This window comes from Salmo trutta, chromosome 16, assembly GCF_901001165.1.
Source record: "Salmo trutta chromosome 16, fSalTru1.1, whole genome shotgun sequence".
NCBI classification, from domain to species: Eukaryota; Metazoa; Chordata; class Actinopteri; order Salmoniformes; family Salmonidae; genus Salmo; species Salmo trutta.
The window spans coordinates 56,500,802-56,510,651 of record NC_042972.1 but is presented as its reverse complement, the minus strand read 5'-3'; the positions used below and the strand labels follow the sequence as shown (position 1 = coordinate 56,510,651).

At 44.6% G+C, this 9,850-nt stretch overlaps 1 protein-coding gene across 2 annotated transcripts in view; it reads right to left on the bottom strand.

The window, feature by feature from the left end:
- Window positions 1-6,282: 6,282 nt before the first annotated feature.
- LOC115151079 (kinesin heavy chain) overlaps window positions 6,283-9,850 on the bottom strand; it is a 140,566-nt gene continuing 136,998 nt past the window's right edge. For both annotated transcript variants that reach the window (XM_029695041.1, XM_029695042.1), the window contains 2 exons: window positions 9,002-9,105; window positions 6,283-8,439 (listed from right to left, as the gene is read on the bottom strand). In XM_029695041.1, coding sequence (XP_029550901.1) covers window positions 9,018-9,105 — 88 coding nt within the window. In that variant the 3' untranslated portion in view covers window positions 6,283-8,439; window positions 9,002-9,017. The remainder of the gene's footprint in view (window positions 8,440-9,001; window positions 9,106-9,850) is intronic.

Sequence of the window (9,850 nt, the reverse complement as noted above, 5' to 3'; positions counted from 1 at the left end):
AAGTGCAAGTGTTTTTAAATGTTTTATAATTTAGCAGATGCTTTTATCCAGACCGACTTACAAGAGCAGTTAGGGTTAAGTGTCTTGCTCAAGGGACATCGACAGATTTTTCACTTAGTCGGCTCGGGATTCGAACTAGCGACCTTTTGATTACTGGCCCAACGCGCATAACCACTTATATTACTCACATATGAAAAAGGTGGATATTGCAGTAGCAATGTTTTCCGCAAATGATTACTTATTATTTCTGAGCTACACCATTATTATTGTAGTCCTCCATGGTGTTGCATTGATATACATGTATATATAACGTGCATTATGTACCTATAACGCACGGTATATTTGCACGGTAGAATTAAATGTCTATAGTTCATTCTTACATGTTCTATGTTTGAGCTGCTTTTGAAAGCAAAAGTCAAATTTAAAACATTATTGGCTTTGGTGAATTAGATTTTCATAATGGCAGGCTAGGTAGGACTCATGGTTTGGTTAGCTAAACTACCAAGTCTGTTTGTTTCGTTACCATGGCAAGTACTGTAGCTATCTAGTAAACTTGCTAGCTACTTCAGTGGATGTTGAACACATTTCTACTGACAAATGAACACATTTCTAGTGGCAAATGTGCTAAATTATAACCATGGTGTAAAAGGGATAATCAACTCAAGGCTCTCTCTATGTGTTTTCTGGAAAATAATGCGACTCCGTGGAAGGTCAGTTCCACTACTCTAGCCCTCATTGATTATACCTTACTTATACCATGGCTTTGTTGAATACTCGTTTCTGATTGGCTTGAAGGCCATTCTAGAGCATGCATTATTTCCCTATAATTGTCACGTCTACTCGTTTACTGACAACCGGTCCTGGCAACCCTCATTATGCACCCCTGCGCCCCATCATTAGGCACACATGGACTTCATCACGTCCCCTTCATCTAGCACTCCCTAGGAACCCGGGGTCCACAAGAGCAGAAGGACGGCCCCGTGATCATCTGTCTCCTGGGTTAGGCGTGAGTATTCCATCATCATCATCACTTTCCGCAAAACCCTTTTTAGTATCGATTTCACTAGCTGGCTGTCCTTCATGTAGCTCTAGTGGATTCTGGTGTCACAGGGAATTTTATTGACCAGAACCTTGCCTCCTCACTGAACATCACCTCATACCTGCTCAACCTCTCCGTTTCTGGTTCAAGCGCTGGATCCTCGACCACTGGATTCTGGGACTATCACACACATCACAACACCACTCACAGTCCATACATCAAGGAAAGCCTTCCCTTTCTCATCATCAATACACCCGTACACAAGATCATCCTCGGCCTCCATCCCAGAGGTATACCAAGACGTGCGGAAGGTTTTTTCCAAGACCTGCGCCAGCTGTCTCCCTCCTCATCGCCCCTGGGACTATGCCATCAACCTGCTTGCAGGCTCTGCACCTCCGCATCTACTCTCTGTCAGTGGCTGAAACCAAGGCTATGGAGGAGTACATCCATGAGGTGCTCCAACAGGGTTTCATCCACATGTCCAACTCCCCTGTGTCGACAGGCTTCTTCTTCATGGCAAAGAATGATGGAGGGTTACGCCCGTGCATTGATTGCAGAGGTCTGAATTCCATCACCGCGAACTACCGTTACCCTCGCCTGTTGGTGACGGCAGCGATTAAACAGCTCCGCGAGGCCCGGTTCTTTACCAAATTGGACCTGTGGAGTGCCTACAAATGTATCCTCATCCAGGAGGGGGATGAATGGAAAACAACTTTCAGCACGGTGTCTTATGGATTAGCCAATGCTCCGTCAGTGTTCCAGGCATTTGTAAAAGAGGTGTTCCGGGACATGCTCGGAAGCCAGGTGGTTGTGTATATCGACAAACTCCTGGTCTACTCAGCTACCTTGAATGATCACATAGCTCACATCCCAGTAGTCCTGGAACACCTCCTGGCTAAACACCTATATGTCAAAGCGGAGAACTGCCAATTCCATTAGGAGGCCATTTCCTTTCTGGGTTACCAGATTGGCCTGCAAGGAGTGAAAGTGGACGGTAAGAAGGTAAATACTGTCAGGTCATGGCCAGTCCCAACCACCATAAAGGGGTTACAACGATTTTTGGGGTTTGCCAACTTCTTCTACCACTGTTTCATTAAGAACTTTAGCGCTATCGCCTCTCCTCTCACCTCTTTCCTCAAGGGTGGTCCCCGTAAGTTGCGGTGGAGTCCTGCAGCCGACAAAGCCTTCCACCTACTGAAGGGACATTTCACCTCCACCACGTTGCTCAAACACCCAGATCCTACGCTGCGCTTCGTGGTGGAGGTGGACGCTCCAGATGTGGGTGTGAGGGCTGTCCTGTCCCAACAAGGAAATCCACAGAAATTGCCTCCATGTGCATATCACTCAAAGAAACTGTCTCCTGCAGAGAGGAACTATGATGTCGGCGATCGGGAGCTCGTGGCAGTGAAGTTCGCATTAGAGGAGTGGAGACACTGGCTGGAGGGTGCCAAGGACCCATTTCTCATCCTCACCGACCATCGGAACTTGGAGTACATGCGGACAGCAAGGCGATTTCACCTGTGCCAAGCAAGGTGGGCCCTTTTTTTCCACTCGATCGATTTCACTCTGACATATCGCCCAGGATCAATGTAAATGTAAACGTAAATGTGGACATTCACCAGGCCCTGGGGGAGGAACCCGCACCAGCTACCTGTCCGCCTGAGCGCATCTACGTTCCCACAGGGATAAGGGATCGGCTGCTGACCTGGGCAAACACAGCTGTCATCGCTGGACATCCAGGTATGAACCAAACTATTCAAAGTACTGGTGGTCTACCTTTGCGCAGGACATCACTCGCTACAACTCCTAAACTCCTCTTCCGTATGTGCACAAACTAAATCACCCCGGCATGCTCCAGCAGGGAAACTCCTTCCCGTGCCTCAATGTCCCTGGTCTCATCTGTCCATTAATTTTGTCACTCATCTCCCCTCCTCTGATGGTTTCACCACCATTTTGGTGGTTGTGGACAGAATATCTAAATCCTGCCATTTTAACCCTCTCTCTGGTCTCCCTACCACTCTCTCTTACTAGACAATAATTTGTGCCAGGTGTGATATCCCTCCTAAATAGCTCGGGCTAATGTTCCTATCAACTCAGTAAGGACAGCAGGCTAGTCTTTTAAAAAATATATGTTTTTAAGTATTGCCAATTTTGTTTTGTATTTAAACGCCACTTTAAACGTGTACATGACACTGCAACAAAATTTCCCCATGGGGACAATAAAGTCAGTAAGTAAGTAAGGTTGCTGAGGTACTGTTCCAGCAGGTCTCATATCTGCCCTCAATTCACGTCACGGGTTTGGAAAGCCTTCATGGAGAAGCTGGGTGCCACGGTCGGCCTCACTTCCGGGTACCGGCCTCAGTCTAATGGGCAGGTGGAGAGGCTGAAGCAGGAGCTGGGGAGGTTCCTGAGGAGTCACTGCCAGGACCAGCAGGGGGAGTCGGCCCGATTCCTTCCCTGGGCGGAGTACGTTTACAATTCATTGCGTCACTACTCCACCGGGCTGACTCCCTTCCAGTGTGTTCTGTGTTATCAGCCAGTCCTGGCTTCGTGGACACCGAGCCAGACCGAAGCTCCTGCGGTGGACGAGTGGTTCAGGCACACAGAAGAGGTTTGGAACAATGCCTACATTAGGCTCCAGCACGCCGTCTGCCACCAGAAGGAGCAGGTGGATCACCAACGCAGTGAGGCTCCTGTGTTCCATCCTAGGGATCATGTCTGCCTCTCCATCAGGAACCTCCCACACCGCTTGTCCTGTAAGAAGCTGAGCCCTCAGTTTGTGGGGCCCGTTCAAGGTCCTCGGGAGGGTCAACGAGGTGACGTATAGATTACAGCTCCCCACTATCTACTGGTTCTCACCCTCTTTTCATGTTTCCCTCAGGCCAGTGGTTCCTCGTCCCCTGGCTTAGGCCTTCCCCCACGACACCCCTCTGCCTCCCCTGGACATCGAGGGGAAGCCCCACCTATGCCGTCAAATCCCTCCTGGACTCCCGACGTTGTGGGGGTCGGCTCCAGTACCAGGTGGACTGGGAGGTGTACGGTCCAGAGGAGCGGTGTTCGGTTCCAGTGGACGACATTCAAGATCCCAACATCATCCGAGATTTCTAACTTCGCCATCCGGACCAGCCCGCCCTTCATGCTCGGGGCTGTCCAGAGCGCACACTGGACACTCTGGACGAGGAGTAGTGTTGATCATTCATAAATTCATCAGTGATTCTGCACTCTGGCACAGTCAGATGAGAGTGCTCTGAAATCAGAGTAGATAGCCAGAGCAAATTTACAAATGCACCCTTTGTATCACTCTATGGTCTTTATTGTTAAACTCACCAACTTCACCTACTTCCTTACTCCCAGCGTCATTGTTACAATAACGCACTATTTAATTGAATGATTATGATGTTCTTTCTTACATGGTTAATGTTTGAGCTGCTTTTGAAAGCAAAAGTCAAATTGAAAACATTATTGGCATTGTTGAATTCGATTTTCATAATAGCAAGCTACTGTTGTAGGACTGTAATGGTTTGGTTAGCTAAACTAGCAAGTCTGTTTGTTTTGTTATCAAGGCAACTACTGTAGCTATCTAGTAAACATGGATGTACTCCTATATAGCCTTCTTTGACTGCACATGGGCCCAGTGGCGGCCGGTCCATTACGGAGTTATTGTTAAAAAAAAAGTTAACAAAATCATTTATATAATTCATGGATTGTTTTAAATGTCCATAAAGTGTGTTCAATTTGTGTACATTTTACTGTTTCAAAAACAAGCTGTTCAGTTATCTGCTAGGTAACTCTCAGCAAGCAGCAGCTGTGTTCAGCCGCTCAGCGCTTGGATTGCATTGCCAGTTTTGCTAATGGAGGGGAGACTGCATTAATGAGATTGCAGGATTTCATCACATGAATTTCACAGAAAAAAAGTAAATGGACCATCTTGGGGCACTGAAATGGGTGCCCAGGCCTTCTGCATCTGTTCTTTCAGGTACTAAACAGATGGCTCTAAAGAACAAATTTCAATGAACTTAAATAATCATGACAGTCATTGAGAGCCTGGGAGCAATTTTTTAATTGAACCTTTATTTAACTAGGCAAGTCAGTTAAGAACAAATTCTTATTTACAATGACAGCCTACCAGGGAACAGTGGGTTAACTGCCTTAGTTCAGGGGCACAATGACAGATTTTTACCTTGTCACCTCAGGGAATTGATCAAGCAACCTTTCAGTTACTGGCCCACCACTCTAACCACTAGGCTACCTGACGCTCCAATAAGCCAGACGTTCATCCATCAACAGTTGAAGGAAAGAGGGATACACTAGATATAACCTTCTCGCGTATCTGTTAGGATCAATAAAACATGGCTCTGTGCCTAATTCGCAACATTGCTTTTTGTTACCCCTGCTATTCATCATATGCTAGCTAGTGGGCAAGCTATGTACCGGTAGCTTGCTAATTTCATGTCTACTGAAGTTAACCTGTGGGCTCATCATGCTTGTGACATGCTAGCTATCCCCAGTTAGATAATTCATTTTCACTTGTTGTATCTGTGCTTGTGTCACCGATGCACATGTGAGCTGGCTGCTCGTGAGCTGGCAGCTCATTCGAATCTAAATAGTTGGTAATCTAAACAATGGCAGCAGTGGTGATTCTGTTTTTACATGCAAAACTGAAATAGGTGTATTTATGCTGTTGTTGAAATGCACCGATCACTTTATATACACTGAGTAAATAAAACATTAAGAATATCTCTTTCCATGATAGACTGACCAGGTGAATCCAGGTAAAAGCTATGATCCCTTATTGATGTCACTTGTTAAATCCACTTCAATCAGTGTAAATGAAGAGGAGACAGGCTAAAGAAGTATTTTTTGGTCTTGAGACAATTGAGACATGGTTTGTGTATGTGTGCCATTCAGTGTGAATGGGCAAGACAAAAGATTTAAGTGCCTTTGAAAAGGGTATGGTAGTAGGTGCTAGGCTCACCAGCTTGTGTCAAGAACTGCAACGCTGCTGGGTTTTTCACGTTCAACAGTTTCCCGTGTGTATCAAGAATGGTCCACCACCCAAATGACATCCAGCCAATTTGGCACAAATGTGGGAAGCATTGGAGTCAACAAGGGCCGTCATCCCTGTGGAATGCTTTCAACACCTTGTAGAGTTCATGCCCCGATGAATTGTGACTGTTCTGAAGGCTCAGTGTATCTTTCCAAAAAGAAACAACCAGTAATTTGAATGCTGCTTTGTGTACCAGTCCTGTTTACAACCAAAATGTATTCTGATTGATCAGTTAGCATTCAATAAACAATGAATGAATACATAGTACATATTAAAATAACAACAACCATGTGCAAATCAGAGTAAACATATACAGTAAATAACATCACATTCAACAATAACAATAAAAATGAAATAATGAACAGTATAAAAATAGTTGCTACACAATTACTAAATCTTATTTTTTACCCAATTATATTTTCCATTCTGTGTTGGTGAATGTAATTGAAAACCACTGGACACATCACAACAGAACAAACATGTTGAGATGAAGATACATAAGAAATCGAGAAAACCCTATAGAACCTAGAGAATCCTGGAGAACCTTAGAACTCTATGGAACATATAGAACACTAGAGAATCCTAGAGAACCCTATGGAACCCCATGGAACCTACAGAACCTCCAACCCATGTAGATAAAGTAGTATGTTACGGCTTCAAAGTATCTCTGTCTTTCTTTCTTCATAGAATATATATACTGTATAGTATATAGCTTCCTTCTTTTAGTCTTGCATTGATGCATTGAGAAGCACAAAAAAAAAAAACGAAATCCTATAATTCTTTTACCAGACTTTTCCTACACTAGTTTGCATCATAGCAGATAACCTATTTGATGAAAACCTTAGAGTTACTGCATTAGTAAGAATACATTAAAGCATGGATTACTCTGAAAGCAAGCCTTGAAGGGCTTGGTTGGAGCGTCAGCATAGATAGACATGCTTGCGTCTGACTGTAGTTGCTGTTATTCTATAGACAGGATAATATACACTCATACAAGTACAACAATGAACCTGCTGGAGGAAGTTTGTGTATGACCTATGATCTAACTCATCCACATTCATCAGCTATTTACTCTGAGTGTGACGCTGCTGTAAGCTCTATCTGAGTTTCTCCTGGCATTTAAAAAAAACACTGCCATTAGCACAGCAACCTTGATCTGCCCTCTACCTACAGTATTGTTCCGAAGTCTCCAACCACACTAGGCCTGACCAGAGCCATATTTACAAAATAAGTAAATATATGGCTCTGGGCCTGACTACTCAACCGGCCATAAGCAAGAGAAGAAGTCATCTGTTGTCTTAATGGTATTGTGGAAGTTAAAGAAACAGCTGTCTGCTATGTTAACCTGCTCAGTTAGCAACTATGCCTACAGTATCATTATTACTATGACATCAGTCAGCTGTGTAAAATACTTGTCCAATACAAAATCAACCTTAATGTGGTGCATATATACATCCATATTGTATATACTTCTATACATATGAATAGTATAGAGTGAAAAAAAGGTAATGTATGAATATGTTCACTTTTAAATTAAGACTGCAGTGCTCTGCGTGTGTGTATTACTTCGATCAATCTCCAATTGCAAGGTGGTTGTTAGTTTCGGTTGTTGTCCATTTTCCAACCGATTCTCTTTGTGTTGAATAGAGGTATTAGGCTTACTCTATTTTTGATATAGGTACAGAAAAGGCCAAAAGAGCCTAAAAGGATCACGTCTCGTCCTTTACCCTCACAATGTACTGTACCTCCTAGACGGAGAAGAGCAGGATGAGCGCGCCCTAGTGCCACACAGAACACTGCACCCTATCACGCTCCAATCCTCATTGGCTAGTACAGCTTCAATTCATTCCAACAGGGTCAGAGGAATATTAAGGGCTTAGAGGAAGAGGAAGCTGCCAATTCTAGGTTGTGTGTCGAATGGCACCCTACTCCCTATATAGTCCACTACCTTTGACCAGAGCCCTATGGGAATAGGGTGCCATTTGGGACCTAAGCCTAGTAGTTCAGTTACAGAGTTTTCTATGCATGGTTCCTTTGTATACATAATCCATAGAGTAGGCCTACTATACATACCCCCATAGTACAGTACGTTATATTCATATCACCTACAAAGTATTGGACAAATGGTTCAAGAGAGTAAACAGGCGGATAGCAAGCAGGAGAGGAAGAGGGGAAAAGGTGGAGAAAGGGAGAGGGTGGAGGGCTACAGAGAGTTCTACAGAGGGAGGAAGAGAGTTGGTGTTACCGGGAAAGAGGGGAGGAGGATTGGGGGATGGGATGAAGAGGGGTGATCAGAGGGTCGTTGATCATGAGCATGGGAATTTACGAGGTAAGTCTTGGCAGAACCGGACACCTGGAGAGGGAGAGAGGAAGAGAGAGAGAAGGAGAAGAATAAACAAGGCAGTGAGTCAAATAAGCACTGCAGGCTTAGATTACGTCTGATAATATAGTCTTTATTGTGAGTGGGAAGAACTGTGGAGTTGAATTTCACTAGACTCAGCTGGAGTCTAATGCTGAAATTAACTCCTAGGATTGCATCCCAAATGGCACCATATTCCCTATATAGTGCACTACTTTTCCATTTGGGACGCATCCATAGTCCAACTCCTTATTTCCACCCAGCCAATTAGAAGGTAAGATGAAGCCATACTAATAACAACAATTCTTACATCTACCCAATAGGGGGTATATTAGGGGCTCTCTGGCCATTTGGAAATCAGCATAAGCCCGTCCAGTGCACTCCCTCTTCTTCTCCCTTTCTATCTCCCTCTCCCGGAGAGAAACAGAGAGAGAGGTAGAAAGAGAGAGGGAGAAAGAGAGAGGGCAGAAATACACAAGGCAATGAATCTGCCATCTTAGATTGTCTGTTATGACATACTCATTCAATATTTAATATTCTCCCTCCCCCTCCTCACCTATCGAGCTGGGTCACTAGCTGGCAGTCTGTTCTGGCTGGATGACGTGGTGCAGTTTGGCTGGGTTCTCCTGGTTGTGGTTGTCGCAGTGCTGCACATCATTCCTGGAAACAGCAACAGCAGAGTGGACACTCAGAGACATGCTATACAACACCGGGCAGGGCAAGCGGGAGGCACTCAGGAAGGTAGGCCAGCAGCAGAAGGAAACCAGCAGCAGCACAGCATAGCAGTGAAGGGAAGGGAGGCAGTGAGGCACAAATTACGAAATTACATATTGGTTTTCTTACCCTGTAAACAGTCTACGGACGAGGTATGACAGCAATCCATGCTTTGGTTTAGTTTCCCTGGCACTGTTTCCACATGCTAACATTTTAGCGTTCACGGCACACATCCCATTCAAGTCATGGGACAGATATGAGCATTTTTTGCGCATCATGTTCAAATCATCTGTAAGTGACTATGTTGAGCTTCACATTATATTTTTTTTTACTTTTGGTTGATTTGGACATGTGCAAAAAATGCTAGATAAATGTTGGGATTAAGTGGGCTAAAATCTTATGAAAAGTCAGAGGATGTTTTATTTTTTTATTTAACTAGGCAAGTCGGCAACAAATTCCTATTTACAATGACGGCCTACCCCAGCCAAACCCGGATGATGCTGGGCCAATTGTGCGCCGCCCTATGGGACTCCCAATCATAGCCAGATGTGATACAGCCTGGATTTGAATCAGTGACTATAGTGACACCTCTTGTACTGAGATGCAATGCCTTAGACTGCTGCGCCAACCGGGAGCACAGAGGGACATGTCAAAATGCTGACTTTTTGCATTTTAGCAAGGCTTTATTTAT